At 34.8% G+C, this 23238-nt stretch overlaps 1 protein-coding gene across 1 annotated transcript in view; it reads right to left on the bottom strand.

Annotated features, from left to right (window-relative positions):
* Window positions 1-23238, bottom strand: part of LOC136031684 (prosaposin-like) — a gene marked incomplete at its 3' end in the record, with an annotated part of 95776 nt that overhangs the window by 380 nt on the left and 72158 nt on the right. The window contains 3 exon segments of the mRNA XM_065711364.1: window positions 9093-9267; window positions 9858-10022; window positions 22102-22236. Of these exon segments, the coding sequence (XP_065567436.1) occupies window positions 9093-9267; window positions 9858-10022; window positions 22102-22236 (475 nt within the window).

Raw genomic sequence — 23238 nt, 5'->3', positions numbered from 1 at the left:
TCGTCACTAATACGCTTGAAGGTTTTAACAAACAATTTATTTAACAGGAGGGTGAATAGGGTTTTTGAGTGTTTTCTTTAATTAGATTTAAATTAAGTAACATATTAAGATTTTAGATTAATTATAGTAATATGAATTAAGTTTCCGAGAATCTATAAAAAAAATATATTGCTCTCCAAAACCTCCCAAAAACTATGGTTTGCGTATGCAGGAACATCAACCCAAAATGCAAATTGTTGATTTTATGCTACTTTACTTTTTACGGTAATTACGTAACGTTTGTGATTTAATGTTATATTCAGGAAGGCTTAGGGAAATCCAATTATATGTCGGGGAAATTTGGATAGACCCCGAAAATTTGGAAATACTACTGCTACTACAACTGATAAACCACCGTAGTACCAAGCCGCATGAGGCCAACATAGCAACGGATACTCCTCCTCCATCCCAATCTATTCAAAGCCCTCCTTTTTACGCCCTAGAAAGAAGTTATAGCTCCCTTTTTAATTCCTTTCTTATAACCTCTTCTCACTCCATTCGGCGATGACCTGCTTTTCATTTGGCCCTATAGGCTATGGATGGCCGAAAGGGAAGATCTTTGGCCACCTGTCCTTCTTCATCCACAAACCGTGTCATAGCCCCCTCAACCTTTCTCTCATTACAGATATTCTTACTTTGTTTTGGGTTTATAAACCCCTAAGCTGGAGACTTCTATGAATTTCAATTTTGTTTTATTTGTCAGTCTGTCTTTTTATATTATACTTTTATATACTTTATATTTTATATTTATATACTTTATACTTATATACTTTATATTTTTTATACTTTATATTTTTATATTATACTACGTTTGTACAACAGGTCATAAATAAATTCAATTCAATTCTGAGTTCTACAAATATTGGAAAACATCACGAGCCAGTCTATTTGAAGTTCTTTTGTAAAAGTATCCTGCGTAATCTGTAGAGCTTTGTACCGAGTTTTGTTCGTGTTTTCAATAATCCATAATTTTGATTATTATACACGTGTTGCCTATTTTAATTAATTGTCATCTTTTTATATTACTTGACTTAATATCATATGTGGGCTATGCTTATGAATGTTTGTCAAACGGGGAGCCAAACGGGATCAAAAACTACTTGCAAGATTTATTTTTTGAGATAGCATTTTATCCAGCAAAATGTAAGAAAAGAATCTAACATAAAATGGGTAAAAAATTGCTCAAAATATTTGTATTTTAGGTAATACTAAAGATATTGTAATAACAAGTTATTTTAATGCCAAATTTGAATGTCACAACATCAACGTCATAATAAGTAAAGATGTAGGATATACACCTTACCTAATATTCTTCTAATATGTTTCTCTGACATTCAATCCTAATGAAATTTACCAAAGTAAGATAAAAATATAATGCCTTAGAAACGAATTTGGGCTATATATTTGAACATTATGGGGGGGGGGTAAAGTATAGTGGGTCTTTATGCCCAATGGGTTGTTCTGCATATTATGTAGTAAGAATTGTTTTCTAACTTCACAGTGTCCAAATACTCCCCCCCCCTCTCTCCTATTGTGCAAATATATAGCCCAAATTATATATTTTATATCTGTTTTGTCACTTCTCTTTGTATTGTCTCACGCTAAGCTGAAAGAAACTAACGAAAAAATAACGGTTCAATAATGAGTCAATGAATGAGCAACTTGAGGAGTAGGGCGTATATCATAAAAGGAAAATTTTCAATCATAATTTGTTATTTAGAATAAAATATTGAAAGAATTTTGAAAAATTAAACATTCAAATTGATCAAGCTAGGATTTATACAAAGCAATAGTCCCGTGGGTTTGACTTCAACTTGGTAAAACGGGACCCAAAGACCGAACCGGCGGATTAGGGGGTTTGACCCCCCTCCCCTCGAAATGTTTGCCCGACTCGTAAAAGCGTAACAAAAATGAATATAAATAAAATTTGATGGATTTTTTTTTGAAGTTTTTTTTTCTGTAGCAACGCACTGCAGTACCGATCTGATGACCATAGTAGTCAAGAAGCATCGTTAATCCGTTTTTTTTGTTTTTTTTTAACAAAACAATAAAAGAAGAATAACAAGAATTGATGAATGTTCATCGATTGTATGTTTGATTAATTATTTGATAATTAAACCCAAGACACTAAAAAAAGTGCTTCTTGCTCCCTGTACCCATATTAGGTCTATTCATATCTGAAAAACAAGGATTTTCTAAGTTTCCATTTTTTGGTTTTTGGAGTTATGAAGTCTTTAGAGAAGTACCACCTTTTCGGCATTATTGCCACGTTAAACCATTAGAATAAATAATTGATCAAAGTAAATAATAGCCTAAATGTGCATAGTGTGTTTTTTTATAGCGCAGCCACCCCCTCAAAATCCCTGGAAAGCTTCAGCTTAATACTCTAAACGTCCCCTAAAAATAGATATAAATAAATTTTGCTGCGTTAAAAAAAAAAAAAAAAAAATTATGTAGCAACGCACTGCAGTACCAACCCAGGGACCATAGTAGTCAAGAAGCGTCGCTAATCCGTTTTTTTTTAAACAAAACAATGAAAAAAGAATAAGAAGAATTGATGCATGTTCATCGATTGTATGTTTGATAGATTTCCGAAAATTTATGGTTCTATATCATGTTTTCTTATGCACAAACAAATCAAACCGATTGATCAAACAATTTTAGAAAACGGATTTTTTTTTTAGGATACAATTAGATCGCTTAAATCAAGTAGAAGTTTAAAAACAGAGACAACTAAGTCACGTAACTATTCGAGAAACGAATGTAACATGTAAGTAAATGCAGTTTAAAATTAAAAGTTCCAAACATTCACGATTTGACGAACGTTTTCAAGAATAATCAATCCTAAATTGCTACGAAACTGAGCTAAGTAATACTTATAAAACTCTAAATGACATATCTTTTTTTCACTTAAATTGGACGTTACTGAAAGAAGTTTAGAGAAATAGTGGTAGAAACATTGGTAGTCTAAGATTATTTTCAAATTCTAGAGCACAATAAATTATTTTTCCCCTTTAAGTACTAAGGACATCGAAATAAATCAATTTTTGGCCCTTGACCCATTTTAGGCTTATTCATACTTGACAACTGCAACTGTTTCTCAAAATTACGAAATATTTAGGGCACTATCACCATTCCGCCAGTGTTACCACGTCTAACCGTGAAAATTAATGAGCAAAAGTAACTATTCAAATTTGACAACACTTTTCTTCCGTAAAAATTCAAGTATTAACAATATATTGATTCCCAAAGACAGCTTAACTAACCAACAAAGGAAAGATACACTTTATTGGTTGATTTTTCTTGACCATATAATTTTGTTTAGTTTTTTAATCTTCATCCGTTTGCCTTTTCTTTTATCTTGTTTTTTTTTTGTTTTTTGTTTTTTTATTTAATTTAAGACGTATATGATTGTGGAAGCTTTTACAATATCAGTTTAAGAAATCGGGTTTTCACTGTTCTTGGTACTTTTAGACCTTAAATTCCTAGGCAACTAGTTGCCTGGTTTCTGGGTAAAGCCTGAACTTTTTAAACTCGAGATATTGCTTGAGAAAGCTGCTAAAATCGTCAACTATACTGCCGTGACAAGAGCCCTAATAAAAGTAGCCCACTACAATCAAAACCCTACAACTGCTTTATGATACCTTTTTCATTAAAAACTGAATTCTTGATTTTTTCCCGATTTTTTTGTAGATGTGTGATTGTGTATACACAGTTATATATACACAAAATCTATATATACAAAATAAAATGTATATACAATATATATACATACATAATGAAATATATATATATATATATATATATATATATATATATATATATATATATATATATATATCTATATATATAAAAATAAGTTGTCTGTCTGTGGATATGTGGATGGATGTGTCAGGTGACGTCACCTGAAAAAACTGGATCAGGTGACGTCAAAACTGAAAAAACTAAAAAAGGCAAAAACTACAAAAAAAACTAATCTATATATATAAAAATAAGTTGTCTGTCTGTGGATGTGTCAGGTGACGTCACCTGAAAAAACTGGATTAGGTGACGTCAAAACTGAAAAAACTAAAAAAAGGCAAAAACTACAAAAAAAAACTAAAAACTAATAAAAAAAATAAAAAAGCTAAAAAACTAAAAAAACTATAAAGGTAAAAACCAATAAAAAACTAAAAAAAAAACTGAAAAAACTAAAAAAAGGCAAAAACTACAAAAAAAAACTAAAAACTAATAAAAAAAGTAAAAAAGCTAAAAAACTAAAAAAACTAAAAAAAATAAAAAATAAAAAAAAACTAAAAAAAAGGAAAAAACTGAAAAATAAGCTAAAATAAAGGTAAAAACCAATAAAAAACTAAAAAAAAAAGGAAAAAAACTAATAAATGACGACACTCAAAGAGAAAGCGACCAGGACAAAAAACTAAAAAAAAGGCAAAAACTACAAAAAAACTAAAAACTAATAAAAAAAATAAAAAAGCTAAAAAACTAAAAAAACTAAAAAAAGGTAAAAAACTAAAAAAACTAAAAACTAAAAAAAAACTAAAAAAGGTAAAAACTAAAAGAACTAAAAAAGAAAAAAATAAATGACGACACTCAAAGAGAAAGCGACCAGGACAAAAGGAATGTTCGATTAGCAATCAACAAAGCACCGGGACACAGGGAGTATAAATGACGACCAGGACACAAGTAAAAAAAAAAAATTAACAAAACTAAAAAGAAGGTAAAAACTACAAAAAAACTAAAAAGAAAAAAAAACTAAAAACTAATAAAAAAACTAAAAAATCTAAAAATCTAAATAAACTAAAAAAGAAAAAAAAAGGAAAAAAATAAAGGAGAAAAACAAAACTAAAAAACGAATGTATATACAGACCGGTACACCGGGATACAAATGACGACCGGGACACAGGGAATATAAATAACGACCGGGACACAGGGACACAACTACAACGGGGACACCGGGGGAAACAGGGGGATATAAATGACGACCGGGACAAAAAAACTAAAAAGAAATAAAAACTAAAAACTAATAAAAAAAACTAAAAAATCTAAAAATCTAAATAAGCTAAAAAAGAAAAAAAAAGGAAAAAAATAAAGGAGAAAAACAAAACTAAAAAACGAATGTATATACAGACCGGGACACCGGGATACAAATGATGACCGGGACCCGGGACACAGGGAATATAAATGACGACCGGGACACAGGGACACAACTACAACGGGGACACCGGGGGAAACAGGGGGATAACCTGACAATCTATTTATATGCAAAGACAATGGGACAGCAAAGAATGTTGTATATTCGCAAGTTTTACGTAGTTAAAACCATATATATATATATATCTATATTCACAGGTGGGACATAGGGACACAACTACAATGGCGCGTAACTATTATGGCGCGTAACGACTTACGCGCGCGGGGGGGCTTGGGGGGGGCGCGAAGCGCCCCCACCAACTAGGTGTTGGGGTGGCGCGAAGCGCCACCCCAACAGCTAGTATATATATATATATATATATATATATATATATATATCGTTACGCGCCATATTAGTTACGCGCCATTGTAGTTGTGTCCCTGTGTCCCACCTGTGAATATAGATAGATATATATATGTTTTTAATTACGTAAAACTTGCGAATATACAACATTCTTCGCTGTCCCATTGTCTGTGCATATAAACAGACTGTCAGGTTTACCGACTCTTGAACATGCAACATATAATTTTCCATGGGAAAAACAATCCGTACTCAGATCTATACCTCATTATTCTAATGATTGCCCTTGAGCTTTGTTGATGGTGATTGCTAATCGAACATTCCCTGTGTCCCTGTGTCCCGGTCGTCATTTATATTTCCTGTGTCCCGGTGTCTCGGTCTGTAATTTCATCAGTCGACGCACATGACGTGAGTCGACAAACAACTTCATGACGGCATAATGCTCAATCCTTATAATGACGTAAGTCGACAAACATAACGTCAGTCGACACACAAACATGACGTCAGTCATATGGCAACATGACATCACACATGAAACATGACATCAAACATGACATCATATGGACACTCAAAGAGAAATTACAGACTGGGACACCGGGACACAAATGACGACCGGGATACAGGGAATATAAATGACCGGGACACAGGGACACAACTACAACAGGGACGCCAGGGGGCACAGGGGGATATATAAATGACGACGGGGACACAGAGAATGTTCGATTAGCAATCACAATTAACAAAGCTCAAGGGCAATCATTAGAATCATGAGGTATAGACCTGAATACGGATTGTTTTTCCCATGGACAATTATATGTTGCATGTTCAAGAGTCATTAGACCTGACAATCTATTTATATGCACAGACAATGGGACAGCGAAGAATGTTGTATATTCGCAAGTTTTACGTAGTTAAAAACATATATATACATATCTATCTATATTCACAGATGGGACACAGGGACACAACTACAATGGCGCGTAACTAATATGGCGCGTAACGACTTACGCTCACGGGGGGGGGGGCTTGGGGGGGGGGGGGGCGAAGCCATATATATATATATATATATATATATATATATATATATATATATATATATATATATATATATATATATATATATATATATATATATATATATATATAAATAAGTTGTTTGTTTGTGTGTCTGTCGACTGACGTCATGTTTGTGTGTCGACTGACGTCATTATGAGGATTGAGCATTATTTCGTCATGAAGTTGTTTGTCGACTGACGTCATGTTTGTCGACTGACGAAATTACAGACCGGGACACCGGGACACAAATGACGACCGGGACACCGGGACACAGGGAATATAAATGACGACCGGGACACTCAAAGAGATATTACAGACTGGGACACCGGGACACAAATGACGACCGGGACACAGGAAATATAAATGACGACCGGGACACAGGGACACAACTACAACGGGGACGCCGGGGGGGGGGGCACAAGGGGGATATATAAATGACGACGGGGACACAGGGAATGTTCGATTAGCAATCACCATCAACAAAGCTCAAGGGCAATCATTAGAATAATGAGGTATAGATCTGAGTACGGATTGTTTTTCCCATGGAAAATCATATGTTGCATGTTCAAGAGTCGGTAAACCTGACAATCTATTTATATGCACAGACAATGGGACAGCGAAGAATGTTGTATGTTCGCAAGTTTTACGTAATTAAAAACATATATATATATCTATCTATATTCACAGGTGGGACATAGGGACACAACTACAATGGCGCGTTACTACTATGGCGCGTAACGACTTACGCGCGCGGGGGGGCGCTTGGGGGGGCGCGAAGCGCCCCCACCAACTAGATGTTGGGGTATATATATATATATATATATATATATATATACTAGCTGTTGGTATACTGGCTGTTATATATACTAACACCTAGTTGGTGGAGCGCTTCACGCCCCCACCCAAGCCCCCCCCCGCGCGCGTAAGTCGTTACGCGCCATTGTAGTTGTGTTCCTATGTCCCACCTGTGAATAGATATATATATATATATATATATATATATATATATATATATATATATATATATATATATATATATATATATATATATATATATATATATATATATATATATACATGTTTTTAACTACGTAAAACATGCAAATTTACAACATTCTTTGCTGTCCCATTGTCTATGCATATAAATAGATTGTCAGGTTTACTGACTCTTGAACATGTAACATATAATTTTCCATGGGAAAAACAATCCGTATTTAGATCTATACCTCATTATTCTAATGATGTGCCCCTGTTTCCCGGTCGTCATTTATATTCCCTGTGTCCCGGTCGTCATTTGTGTCCCGGTGTCCCAGTTTGTAATTTCTCTTTGAGTGTCCCGGTCGTCATTTATATTCCCTGTGTCCCGGTGTCCCGGTCGTCATTTGTGTCCCGATGTCCCGGTCTGTAATTTCTATTCGAACAATCCCTGTGTCCCGGTCGTCATTTATATATCCCGCCTGTGCCCCCGGCGTCCCCGTTGTAGGTGTGTCCCTGTGTCCCGGTCGTCATTTATATTCCCTGTGTCCCGGTCGTGATTTGTGTCCGGGTGTCCCAGTCTGTAATTTATCTTTGAGGTTCCCGGTCGTCATTTATATTCCCTGTGTCCCGGTCGTCATTTGTGTCCCGGTATGTAATTTCATCAGTTGACAAACATGACGTCAGTCGACAAACAACTTCATGACGCATACAACTCAATCCTTAAAATGACGTCAGTCGACAAACATGACGTCAGTCGACACACAAACATGACGTCACTCGACACACACACACACACAGACAACTTATTTTTATATATAGATATGTATATATATATATATATATATATATATATATATATATATATATATATATATATATATATATATGAGGATAAATCAATAATTCAGTTTTTAATGAAAAAGATATCATTACGCAGTTAAGACTGACAAACCAGCCATTTGCCAGATAGAGCCAGATTGGCCTATGGCTTCCACTGGCCTAATAAATGGGGTCAAATAATGCAATCCTAGGGCTCAATGAAGCTATTTTACACTTAAAAAAACATCCAATTTGATAAGGTACTGTTTTCTTCTAATCAAAAAATTATAGAACACAACATGTTGATATTAACTGAAAAATTTAATTGAAGCTTGAAATATAGGTGTGGTTGTTAAGTAACGGAAGCGTTTTAAAGAAAGATGCGTAACACAGTAAGCTTCAAACACATTATTAGTTAGCTGAAAATTAGAAAATTAGAGAAAATTAGCTGATAGCTCAGTGATCTTTTGATTGAGAGGAGATTTTAATTAGCTTGTTTATTAAAATAGAAATAATCTTACTTATCCCCTTTCTGCTTACGTTTTAACACCCTGAAAATTCGCCGTACATGAAAACGTAAACACCACAAAAATCACCTGATTTCATCTTCTTCATTACCTTTAAACATCCAAAACGCTCATTTTTTAGAAAAACACAAAATTCGGAGAAAAAAAAATTGACTAACTGACAAAAAATAAAAATACAATACCTCTAGGTTTTGGTTCGCACATCTTCAAGAAAACACATATCTTCTCTGGAGTATACTCCTGAATGAGCATATCAATAATTTTTGGAGCATTTTCAGTTACAAAATCATCACACTGACCATGAAGGGAGGCAGGAAGCCTGTCACATACTAGTTCTAATTCCTTGATGATAGACTCCTACAATAAAACAATATTATAAAGTCGGTGATCTGTCAAAAATACCCAAGCTAATTTGCGCTTATAAAAGGCTAGTGGGAACTGCTAAGTTCTCGCGCCGGCTAGCTCCCACACGCTCAGGTCTTCGAAACCCGAATTTTAGAGCGAAAGAGATAGAGATAGAGAGATAGAGATAGAGAGAGAGAGAGAGAGAGAGAGAGAGAGAGAGAGGGAGAGGGAGAGAGAGAGAGAGGGGGGGGGAGATGTAATTTCCCTGTAATTAAGGGAGGACTGTAATTCCTTCTTTGGAAAAATAATGTCATGGCAGTATGAATCATTGAACTTTTAGAAATAACAGCAGATTTTACGCATCAAAAATCTCTGGACAAGAACTTATATCATCATTTAATTTTGTTAATATGGTCCGTTACTTTACTCGGAGCTGAATTGACGTGCTTAGGAAAGAGGGAAACCCAACCCCTCAAAACCATTAAATCAGAGCACCACGACAAGACACAAAAAAATAAGATAATACATAAAAAAAGACAACGCGTGCAAAAATCTTACAAAGGGTGCCAAACTTCCAAAAAAAGAAGAAAAAAAAATCTTACCTTTGTTCTTGGTGTATGTAGTCGCTTTTCAACTTCCGAAACTGTAAAATGGCAGAGAGCGCAATCTTTTATGTCAGATACATCTTTTGGGGGAGACCATTCCGGGAAATGATCTATTTCATTCGAAAGTTCCACTTTCAAGCAGAGATTCAGCCTTGGACAGACCTTCAAAGAGAAAAATTTCCAACTTAAAAAACATATAAACTTTGTTTATTTAAACAAGTATTTGTTTTAGTTAAACGTATTTTTGTTGAGAACAAAAATTTTTCAGATAAATAAAATAGTAGCTTTTATGGTTACAGTGCCGCAAATGAGGCGTTTAAGCCAATTTGCTCAATAAAATCATATCCCTGAACACTATAAAAGAAGATACAATGTAGGTCTCGGTAACCTCACGTGAGGAAAAACAAATTTGCAAGATTTTTGATTATACATTTAAGTATTGATAATTTGGACAAATTTTACTATTTAGGTAGTCAATGAACAGCTAAAAGACTATTGATTATTCACCGTTCTAGATTTTGCTTGGGTAGTCAGTATTTGTACCAAATTTTTGAAAATCGGATTTGACCGAATAGGCTTTTGAACAGGTAAAATGCGTTTTCCAAGTACTCCACATTCCGATATTGACTCAAATGAGCCAATTAGAAAACTTTGCAAAATTTGATCTTTAAATGCTGTTTTAAGGCATAAGAAGACCATCAAAATTTCTCTGGTATCCCCTCTTAAAGCTTGAGCCTGACTCATACGGGCCTACCATATTTCTGCCAAGTTCACAGCACCAGCTTCATCACAGCACTGAACCAACCGAATCCAATTCATCTCCACATGATCTTTTTAATCCTACCCTTTATCTGTCCATCCGAGGGAGGCCCCAAAAAGGAATTTTTACAATATTTCGATAATTTCTTCTATTTCCTATATATAAATTACGCATTCAAAGCACTTTTCCTAATTGAAACCTCAATCCAAGAAAAATTCCACGGACATGCCTGCATAGATGGCACTACAGCCAATTCTAGGTCGCCACCAGGTTGTATTCGTGAATTTCTCACCGTAATCACTGAAACTGCTTCTTTATTTACTAGTTTCTCATAGGCTTTATTACAAGCTTCTTATGGATTGTGTTTGATAAAAAACTCGTCAAAAAGATATTTTCAAACTTTAAAACTTCTGGTAGGCTCATCGATCACTCAGAGTACAAGTCAGACGACTTTCAAGACCAAGGCCAAAGGAAATAAGAAGCTAATAAGAGGGAGACTCTGGCTTGTTGAGCTTGTTTGGGCTTAAAATGCCCAAAAAAATTCATTATTGGGCCTCTGGCTTGAATTATCTTCAGAAAACAGCCTTTTGGAGCAGACTCTATGGGAATGGTATCCCTGCATCTCCTATCTGCTCATGTTTCAAAATGAATGTTATACCTTCGTTACTGATATTGTTTACTTCGTCTGAGATCAGTCATTCCTTGGGCCTCTTGCTTTTGACTGTCCAGCATTAGTTGATTGAAGACTGGAGAAAAAAAAACAACCAAGCTATCTAGTGCAACCCAGGAACATCCCAAGTTCATTGTAAACCATTGTAAAGCTGCAGTTGATTGCTCTTTCAATCTCCTTTTCAATCCTTTTAATCTCCGCCTTTGCACTGAGGTTAAGATAAAAGAAACAGTTGCAAACATTTGTAAACCAGTCACTGTTCTCCTTACTAGCCTAATACTAGGGTATTTTACAATAAATAAAAATACTACTAAAAAGAAAGACTGCCAATTTTCTAAAATTTTCAGGTTGATTTAGATTAAAGTGGACCTTCAATTTAAATTCACTTTTTATAAATTGATATTAAATTTGTTTCGAACTTTAGTGCTGCTGCTGGGTAAAACTATTTCATCAGTGGTAGTAGCAGTTTATGATTATTTTTATGTGTTAAGTATATATATATATATATTATTCAATATATTTAGGATTAGTTATTATATGAATATATATAATATTATTTATCATATAACATACTTTAATATTTTTACTTAGTGTATATTTTATACACAGTATATGTTTTAGGTATATTAAATCACATAGAGTATTGCATTTTGAAGCTTAATAATTAACCTCCAGTCGTTTATTATTCTTAATTGTTATGGTTAAGCGTCAAAAACACTTTTTTAATCAGTTTTCTGTACTTTGAGCTATGATCGCCCTACTCTGGCTATTATAAGCTCACGTTGAAATGAATGTGGACAGGGCAAAAATTTTCCTATTTAAGATTTTGAAGTATTTTGCCAAGTTAGTAAATATTTTTTGCTTTTTTAAAATAGTACAATGATGTTATCCATTCAAAAAAAAAGAAAAAATAGAAAATAGTCCAAGAACCAATCGAAATAAACTCAATTAGAACAACAGAATTTCGAAAAATTACCATTTTATACTTTTATACCCATACTGGTTATGCTAGTTCACGATTCATATAACGTCACCAAGGCCAAGATTCACAAAGGTCACGTGACTAAATCATTACGGTCACAGGGAAATATTCTTACCACTGCACTATCAAATCCAGTATAATTGTGTTTGTTTTATACTTTTTGCTGAGTCTATCACTCATTCTTTTATTTATAAAATAGAAAGAACAAGTTTTTTTTTAACTGAAAGTAAGGAGCGACATTAAAACTTAAAACGAACAGAAATTATTACGCATGTGATCCCCCGCACTGCAGGGGAGTAGGCCTAGTTACCCTCCAATTTTTTGGTTACTTAAAAAGGCAACTAGATCTTTTAATTTTACGAACGTTTTTATTAGTAAAAATATAAGTAACTTACGAACTAACTTACGTAACGAACTTCAAAATTCGTATGTTTTTATTACGTATATGAGGGGGTTTGCCCCCTCGTCAATACCTCTCTCTTTACACTAAAGCTTAAACTTTGTCCCATTTTCTTAAGAATGACCCCTGAATCACAAAGGCCCTAGAATAAATAGTTGAAATTAATAAAATTATTTTAGCTTAAGAGCAAGGTATTAGGAGGAGGTAAGCCCCTCACATGTGCAATAATTTCTGCCCGTTTTAAGTTTTAAAGCTGCTCCTTACTTTCAGTTGAAGAAACTTCTTCATATTTATTTTTACATTGCTCTTAAAAAATGCTAAAAAATCCTGCGCCCCCTTCATGGAAATTCTCTTCCCCATGACAAATTCCTCCATGGAAAGTTCTCCCACATAACCCCCTCCCCCAAACCAAAAAAATCCCCCCTGAAAGTGTCAGTATAGTTTCCGATAACCATTAATACGTGTAAACACTTGTCAAAGATAGTAACTTGCAGCCCCTCCCACGGGGACTGTGGGGGAGTAAGTCGTCCCCAACGACATAGTTTTTAGGTTTTTTGACTATGCTGAATTAAACTTTTACTGTAGGGTTCTCTGATACGCTGAACCGGATGGTGTAATTTCCGTTTCGATTCTATTCTTCCTATTTTCTAAAATAAGGCAAATTTTCTCAGGCTCGTAACTTTTGATGGGTAAGACTAAACTTGATAAAATTTATATGTTTAAAATCAGCATTGAAATGCGATTCTCTTGATGCAACTATTGGCATCAAAATTTCGTTTTTTAGAGTTTCGGTTACTATTGAGCCGGGTCGCTCCTTACTACAGTTCGTTACCTGGTCATTGCTACGAACTGTTTGATACAAGGGAGAGTACATAAGAGGGAGAGTTTTGATGTTGTTTTCTTGTGCTGTCATTGAAGGTGCATATATTGATAAAATTTCGAATTGATTAAACATTCTTGAGTTGTCAAAAAAATGGTTCAAAAACTTAACAAGTTTATATTACAAAAATACACGTCGGTGAGAAGAAGAACACGAGCTAAAAATAAAATAAAAAATAATTATAATATATATAAATATATATATATATAAATATATATATATATATATATATATATATATATATATATATATATATATATATATATATATATATATATATATATATAAGAAGAAAACGAATTAAAAATAGAAAATAGAAAATACTCTAGGAAAGAATCGTAATAAATTTAATTAAAAAACAAAATTGGAATAATTTTTACTTTTTTATTTTACTTTTTTTAAATTTTACTTTTATACCCAGGCTAGTTATGCTAAGGAGGAAAGTTAGAAGAGAAGGAGGAAAAGAAGATGGCCTGATAACAAAATTGATTCCTTGACATGTTTTCCTAATGGCTTAACCGAACTCAGAGAATTTTCTATAATAAAAAGATGATTTAACCTCTCGACAAGGCAAATTTAAAACTCTTTTATAAGTTTTGAAAAACTTAGGTCGAGAATCACGCGAAGAATGACTTAAAGGACCTATAGATCCTCCAAAGATTATTTTTCTTTCTTCAGCCTGCAAAGAGTCCATGAGGATTTAATGGGGCTGTTCTTTTGGATTTGACTAGGAAACATCACATGTATCAATATAACTTCTTTCCACAAATCTTAAAATGAATTAAAAAGAGAATCTAAATCGTGACCAAAAAAAGGGCTAGGTTGGAATAGTATTAGTAAGATTTAAAAGAAATATGCCGCATTTAAAAAGATAATTAGTAGTTTACTAACTAACTGTGTTAAATCTATTGTAAGTTAATTAAATAAAAAAACTAGTTTTTTTAACTGAAAGTAAGGAACGACATTAAAATTGAAAACGAACAGAAATTACTCCGTGTATGAAAGGGGCTGTTCCCTTCTCAAGGCCCCGCTCTTTACGCTAAAGTTTGACTCTTTCTCTCAATTCTACTTTATTAAACAGTAAAAAACTTTAGCGTAAAGAGCGGGGCGTTGAGAAGGGAACAGCCACTTTCATACACGGAGTAATTTCTGTTCGTTTTAAATTTTAATGTCGTTCCTTACTTTCAGTTAAAAAAACTAGTTTTTTTTATTTAATTTCTGAACGTTTTTGAATTAATGCATGTTTGATTTTGGCTCTCCGAACATAAATTATTAAAATGAAATTTGCATATTAATTCTTTTTTTGGCTAAATGGCTTTCTCTTAGTTTTGATCAGACGATTTTGAGAAATAAGGGGTGGGGAAGGAGGCCTAGTTGCCCTCCAGTTTTTCGGTTACTTAAAAAGGCAACTAGAACTTTTAATTTTTAACGAACGTTTTTATTAGTAAAAAATATACGTAACTTAAGAATTAACTTACGTAACGAACTTTTATATTCTTATATTTTTATTATGTAAATGAGGGGGGTTAGTCCCCTCACTAATACCTCACTCTTTACACTAAAGCTTAAATTTTGTCCCAACTCTTTAAGAATGACCCCTGACCCAGAAAGGCCGTAAAATAAACAGTTGAAATTACTAAAAATACTTTAGCGTAAAGAGTGAGATATTTAGGTGGAGATGAACCCCTCATATGCGTAATAATCTCTGTTTGTTTTAAGTTTTAATGCTGCTCCTTACTTTCAGTTGAAAAAACTTTTTTATATTTATTTTTTCATTGTTTTTTATAATAATTCTAGAAAATCCTGCACCCCCTTCATTGAATTTCTCTGCCCCCATGACATAGTCCTCCAAAGAAAGATCCTTCCACATAGCCCCCTCCCCTCAACCCCCCAAACCAAAATAATCCCCCTGAAAAACGTCTGTACACTTCCAAATAACCATTACTGTATGTAAACACTGGTCTAAGTTTGTAACTTACAGCCTCTCCCCCGGGAACTGTAAAGGGGACTGGTTGGGGAATAAGTCATCCCAAAGACATAGTTATTATGGTTTTCGACTATGCTGAACAAAACGACTATCTCAAAATTTTGATCCGGTGAATTTGGGAAAAAAATAGCGTGGGAGGGGGCCTTGGTGCCCTCAAATTTTTTGGTCACTTAAAAAGGGCACTAGAACTTTTCATTTTCGTTAGAATGAGCCCTCTCGCAAGATTCTAGGACCACTGGGTCGATACGATCACCCCTGGGAAGAAAAACAAAAAAAAATAAAATAAACACGCGTCCGTGATCTGCCTTCTGGCAAAAAATGCTTGTTCGTTTTAAGTTTTCATGCTGCTTCGTACTTTCAATAGAAAAAACTTTTCATATTTATTTTTTCATTGTTTTTTCAAATAATGCTAGAAAATCCTGCGCCCCCTTCACTGAAATTCTGTTCCCCCATGATAAGTTCCTCCGTGGAAATATCCTCCCACGTAACCACCATCCCCCTTAACTCTCTCCCCGAAACCAAAAAAAAACCTGAAAACGTCTGTACACTTCCCAGTAACCATTACTATATGTAAACACAGGTCAAAGTTTGTAACTTGCAGCCCCTCCAACGGGGACTGCAGGGGAGTAAGTTGTCCCTAAAGACACAGTTATTAGGTTTTTCGACTATGGTGAATAAAATGGCTATCTCAGAATTTTGATCCGGTGACTTTTGGGAAAAGATGAGCGTGGGAGGGGGCCTAGGTGCCCTCCAAATTTTTGGTCACTTAAAAAGGGCACTAGAACTTTTAATTTCCGTTAGAATGAGCCCTCTCGCGATATTCTAGGACCACTCAGTCGATACGATTATCCCTGGAGAAAAAAAAAAAAAAATAAATAAACACGCATCCGTGATCTGTCTTCTGGCAAAAAATGCGAAATTCCACATTTTTGTAGATAGGAGCTTGAAACTTCTACAATAGGGTTCTCTGATACGCTGAATCTGATGGTGTGGTTTTCGTTAATATTGTATGACTTTTAGGGGGTGTTTCTCCCTATTTTCTAAAAAGAGGCAAATTTTCTCAGGCTCGTAGCTTTTGATGGGTATAACTGATCTTGATGAAACTTATTTATTTAAAATCAGCATTAAAATGCGATTCTTTTGATGTAACTATTGGTATCAAAATTCCATTTTTTAGAGTTTCGGTTGCTATTGAGCCGTGTCGCTCCTTACTACAGCTCGTTACCACGAACTGTTTGATGAGAAGGAAATGAGTAATATTGCGTAATATTGAGTGTCGAAATTTGTCAGTATTTTCTTTTATTCCTGTTGTGCCGCGTATCGAAGCAAAGCTATTGAATAAATTAATGTCAAGCTCACCTACAAGGCTATATCCAGGGGGGGGGGAAGAAGGCTAGGAGGTTAAAACGTAAAACGTAAAACGGGGAGAAGGTAAAAACGTAACAAAATGCATATAAACAATTATTTTTTATACGTTTTTAAAGTTTTTTGTCTCCCCATCCCTGAAAAATATCCTGGGTATTTTCTAGCTCACCTATATTTTCCATTTTGAAAGGGAGAACGTCCGTTAATAACAGACTTCTTTTCTTTCTGAGCGAGCAGTCACCCAAGTGCATAATTAGATATTGCTTTGATAGTAGGATGAACAAGAAGAATTGAAAATGTGCTAATTTAGCTTTATTAATGCTATTTGCCTTAATCATCAAGAATCCGTATTGCCATGATTGGAAATGAAGACAAGTCAAAGCACTAAATAGAACTGGGTTTACGTTGAATCCAACAACGTCGGACGTCGTTGGATTCAACGTTGTTGTTGTTGTTGGTTTCAACGTTGAAAACCAACAACGTTTGAAACTACTGCAAGAGGTACAAAAGTTTAAGTCCGAGAGTGATAGTTCCCCAAGAGTCTCAAAGGATTGCCTTGATTTAAATGAAATACATGTATCAATAGATTCTTTAAGCAGAGCTAGAGATCTTTATCTCTCATTTAAGTATCAGATTGACTTTGTTAAGATAAATGTCTTTGAGTGTCTAGAAATCCTAAAAAAGCTAAAACACATGTTTTCAGGGTCAGTTCTTAGAATCCACGGTTAAAAATTCATAGTCTAGGTTTTTTTTTATCGCCTTGGTCAACCGGCACCTGCCAAATTTTCAGGATCAATTCTTGAAATCCGTTTCTACAGGCCAGTTCAGTCTTATACTTCATCCCGTCCTGCTATCTGGATATCAAGTTATCAAAGTATGCCTGTACTTCTTGTTATCATTGCCCTAAGCCACAAACCCTGATTACCCTACTTTTAAGTCACTCAACGGCAAAAGTGTGTCTGAGCTTCTTGTTATCATTGCCCTAAGCCACAAACCCTGATTACCCTACTTTTAAGTCACTCAACGGCAAAAGTGTGTCTGAGCTTCTTGTTATCATTGCCCTAAGCCACAAACCCTGATTACCCTACTTTTAAGTCACTCAACGGCAAAAGTGTGTCTGAGCTTCTTGTTATCATTGCCCTAAGCCACAAACCCTGATTACCCTACTTTTAAGTCACTCAACGGCAAAAGTGTGTCTGTGCTTCTTGTTATCATTGCCCTAAGCCACAAACCCTGATTACCCTACTTTTAAGTCACTCAACGGCAAAAGTGTGTCTGAGCTTCTTGTTATCATTGCCCTAAGCCACAAATCCTGATTACCCTACTTTTAAGTCACTCAACGGCAAAAGTGTGTCTGAGCTTCTTGTTATCATTGCCCTAAGCCACAAACCCTGATTACCCTACTCTTAAGTCACTCAACGGCAAAAGTGTGTCTGTGCTTCTTATTATCACAAGAAATACTTCTACAGCCCAGTTCAGTCTTATACTCCGTCTTGTCTGTTATTTGGAAATCAAGTTATCTCTCGTTACTCAAGCCACTTTTACACAAAGCAAGGACTATTATTCAGAAAACTAAGCATTCTTCCTTTAAACCCTTGCTTTATCTAAAATTCTCTTAATTTTTTGTTGTGTTCTTCTTTAACTTTCCTAGAATTTCATAGCCACCTTCCTGCTGCCCCCTGTAAAAACTTATCTATGATTTCTAATGAACCGTCTTATCATCTTCGCACTTCCAAAAGCTTACAGAATCTCCATACTTTATCATATCCATCTGACTTCCACCCCTGATAGTTTGTAGTGCGTTCCAGAAAACGCTCCCGGGGTCTCCACGAAGCTGCCATTCGTTTGGTATCTTTAAACAGAATGTCAAAGAACTTACAGTTAATTATTCAATTTTTTATGGTTTCCCCTCTAGTTGATGTCTCTGGACTGCGTTTGGATGTTTGTTTAAGCATGAGTTACTTAAGTTTTATTGAATGCTTGATTTGGAATTATGCGCCAATCCATTGGCTAGCTTGTGATTTTAGGGCTTTTGAGGATGGAGATTGTATTTTTTGTTTTGCTCATGTTATTTTTCCTCCTCTGTTCTTTCCTGACCATTGAGCCTTATGAGGGAGCCTATGTATACATTATTTTGACTATAAATTTATTGTTGAATATTTAGTGTTTTCACCAGTATATGCACCACTTTCTCAAGCTTTACGAGGGATGAACTTGCAACTGTTCTCGAAAAATCTAGACAATGAACCGACCGACTTCCCGTAGAGACTTCAAATTTTTCATCAACTAGTAAATGAAAACCAAAGAGCTCGTCGTATCGTGGCAAAATCCTAATGACTTCTCTGCGAATGTGCTCCGTTCATAGCGACTCCTCAAGCAAGAATCATCAATTTATGCCTGACTATCCACAAATTTTCAAATACTTAAAAAAAGTCATAGATTAAAGTGAATACCCAAGAAATCATCTCCTAAGTCATGCGATGATTTCAGACCAATTTCAGAAACCCCATGCATGGCGGAGGTTCAAAAGACATTCATTTCAGGGCTACTTTTGAACGACATAAAGCCCCTAGTTAAAACCTTATCAATACGGATGCCTTCGTGGCTCAAAAACCTTAGTATCTCATCACGTTGTATAATGATATTCTATCCTGGCTAGACAAGGGCACATCCTTCGTAAGTCTTGCCATTACCGATTATACACAAGCCTTTGACTTGACCAGACACCTTGTTGCTCTTGAAAACGTGAGTGAAACGGTTGCCAAAAGCGACCTATTGCTTTTAGTTGCCGACCTCCTTTCTGGCTGCCGAAAGTGTGCCTTCGCCTTGACCCAAAATGACACGAGCTCTTTATCTCTTCATATGGTATGTGCTGCCGCTCAAGGTACTAAGCTGGTATCGTTTTATGGCTGTCACAAACTACACCCTTCGTTCCCTCAAGGGTTGATACAAGTCTGTGAACGATTTATCATTCCTACAGAAAAAGTACTCGAAGGAGACTTTGCTGTTGACCCTAACATCACTAGTATATTTCGCACCGATTGTGAACTCGCAAGTCTCACTCTCACTGAAATGAAGTGCAAGCTAATGAGGACCTCTAAAAACCGATTTTCAAGAGTCAGTACCCCTCTTCCAGCTTGTAAACAGTGGAAAGATACGCGACTTCACAACCGATTGCAGATTCGACAGTCATGTGAATGAGCTAGTCCAAAAACGCTACGCTACCCTGCAATCGCTTGTTACAAGAAAAAGATTCAGTTTCAGTATGAAGTCAATAAAACTCATCTGTAGGACTTACGTTTGACCTGTACTAGAATATGCATGTCCTGTTTGGGGTCCAAGTGTCCAGTTAAACTCCGCATTTAGCCAAGACATTGAGGCGATTTAAATACGTGTTTGTGAAATTTTGATTTGAGAAAGTTATACTTTCTACGAAAAGGCCCTTGAGTTACTGGAACTTGAGTCACTCCACAACCGCCGCCAAAATCTTATAATGAAGTTTTGACGATTCATTCTAAGAAGCTGAAAACACAGATGTATTCTCCCCCCGAAAGCACCCATGAACACACTCACCAGAAGACAGAACAAGTTGGAACCAGTGTACTGCCACACAACGCGTTATCAACATATATTTTTGTTCCCTTTTCCAGGGGTCTTTTAACAGCATAAAGTAACCGTAGTTAGTATTTTTGCAATTTTTATGTACCTTGTAAACAGCTTAGTTCTAGTGCTTCTTGGTGCTATGTCGTGTAAGTCAATAAATGTTTCTATGTCTATGAATAAACCAACTCTGCACTGTAAACTGACACACTGATTTAGTAAAAGTAACATCCTTATCCATAGTTTTACCAAAAACTCCTAATAACAACACAAAAATTCCCACCTACACATCTACAAATATCAGTTTAACAAAATCACAAGCCGCTTTGACATACTAGGGCATTCTGAGCCATTTCTATGGTGAATTAAAAAAAAAATGCATTACCATACGACCGCGAGGTGAAACACATGCAATATCGACAACTATAAAATTTTGTGGAATGACAATTAACCTACAATTAAATGCCAATATAGCTCTTAACAATTAATAAGACAAAGAAACAATACGGAATGAAAAGACAAATATAAGAAAATATTTAAATGGATAAATTTAAAACATCGTCTTTAATAATCGCCTTATGTCTCCTAATAAGAAAACCAATTAAGAAGAAGAAGGGGTGATCTCTTCTCGTAGTCTTACACATAAGTAAGTGGTATTACATATGAATTAAGACACGGCAAAATCTAATCTCTACAATTGGTGTATAAGCCTCCTATGGTATAGAATCCTTATGGCCCATAATGTACCTAATACGCCTAATATACCTTAATACACATAACGTGTTAAATTGGCCGATGTTTACTCCGCCTTCTTTCCCTTTAGTTCAAAGATCATCTCTTCATAGTATGTTTACAGATGAAGTTCTTTCTGAATTGTTTGGACAAAGTATTTTTGATAATAATTTTATTTTAAACCGTCAGTTTCTAAAATCTAAGCTATATGAAATGTGGCATAGTGATTTTCAAAATTCAATTAGCTATAGGCCAAGCCGTTTCTTTTCAAGTACAGATGATTTAATTGTTGCTTATTCTTTTGAGCCAAAATACCAGTTGACGCAATTTATTACCGGCCATTGTCGTCTTAATAGTTTCCTGCATAGAATTGGTATAGTTCCTTCTAGCTCATGTCATTGTTGCCAAGTTCCTGAAACTTTTAGCCATCTTTTATTTGAATATCCTTTATATTATACCCAGAGAATGTTTTTGTCTTTGTGTTTATCTGAACTAGGTCTTAGCTTTCCTTTTATTTTGAATTTAGTAGTGAGTAATAAGTGTGTTAGAAACCTTGTTATTGTTTTTTTTAGAAAGAAATTAGGAGATTAGAAATTCCGTAGTTGGTGATGCTTGGTCGTGTACTAATTTTCTTCATTTGAGACTTTAAGGCTAGATTAGTTTTCTTTTTTTTTTCTTTTTTTTTTTCATGTAGTTTTAGTTTAGTATATAGAGTGAAATACCTTGTTTGGTTTACTCACGAACAAATACTTACTTACCTAACGTGTTGAATTCTTATAACCCTAAGACGGGGCTTTACCGGTTCAGAGGAAAAAAACATACAGTCAAGAAAACACAGAAAGAAAAACAGTCAAAATTAGCTTACAATTGACGGATCTAACTGCTGCGACAGGATAAAAAGGACAGAGTCTCCATACTGGGATATGAACGCATCACATTGTTTCCTCAAGGAACTTGGAAGCCTCTCACAAGCGTCCATTACCAATTCCTCAATTTTTTTCTAAAAAGGGAAAATGAGAGAGTTTACAAATGAATGATCATGAATAAAATATGGAAGAATCTACTTCGCCGCTAGCAACCATTAATGACAATTCAGTTGTTTAAGATCGTTTGAAAACAGCAGATTGGAAGTTTTATAACACAGAAACAATAGGTACTATATCAAGCATTAATACGACTTGCGGATTAATAATCCGCAAGCGTTGCTGTATTTTTGTCACTGTTATGTCACATGTTTAAGGAGGAAAACTAACCCTATTAGGTCTTTTCTATGAAATTTTAAGCCAATAAAACGAGCAAAATTTTTTTGAGTCACGACGTTTTACTCGTAACTTCTCTATTTTTCTGTGGTTTTACTCCATTTACCTAGGTCCTTAGCTCCCTTTCCTTACACAATTACAACCTAAATATGTTTGTTACGTTTTTCAACCTCTCCCCCCCCTCACAATTAAGTTCAATGAGATACCCCCTTCCTCCTCTCTATCTTAGAGTCGGGCATGCATTTACGTAAGCATGCCCAGTCCAGTAAACCCAGTACAAAATGTACCCATTCCAACACAGAAACAATAGGTGCTATAGCAAGCATTAATAATTTTTAATTACTAATTAATAACTTTTATATATATATTTTATATGTTATATCTTATATATATTTTAATTAATTTTAATTAGTTAATTTAATTAATTAATTAATTTTATATATATATTTTAATTAATATACATTTTATTAATTAGTTATATCTTATATATATTTTATATATTATAATTAATAACTTTAAAAACATTTTAGTTGAAAGATTCAAAGAACAGAAAAAGAAGCATGAACATTGTCTATGTCGATCGTCTATATAGAATTTTGTCTGAACAGAAAAAGAGCAGATAAAGAAGTATGAACATTGTCTATGTCGATCGTTGATATTCTGATTTAATTTTCCTTTCCAGTTTTCATACCAACAATAAACAAGGGAGAGAAGGTTCCCTCTTCCCTTAGAAAGCCACAGGG

The sequence above is a fragment of the Artemia franciscana genome, chromosome 10 (genome assembly GCF_032884065.1).
Source record: "Artemia franciscana chromosome 10, ASM3288406v1, whole genome shotgun sequence".
Lineage (NCBI taxonomy): Eukaryota > Metazoa > Arthropoda > Branchiopoda > Anostraca > Artemiidae > Artemia > Artemia franciscana.
This window is presented reverse-complemented; position numbering and strand designations above follow the sequence as displayed.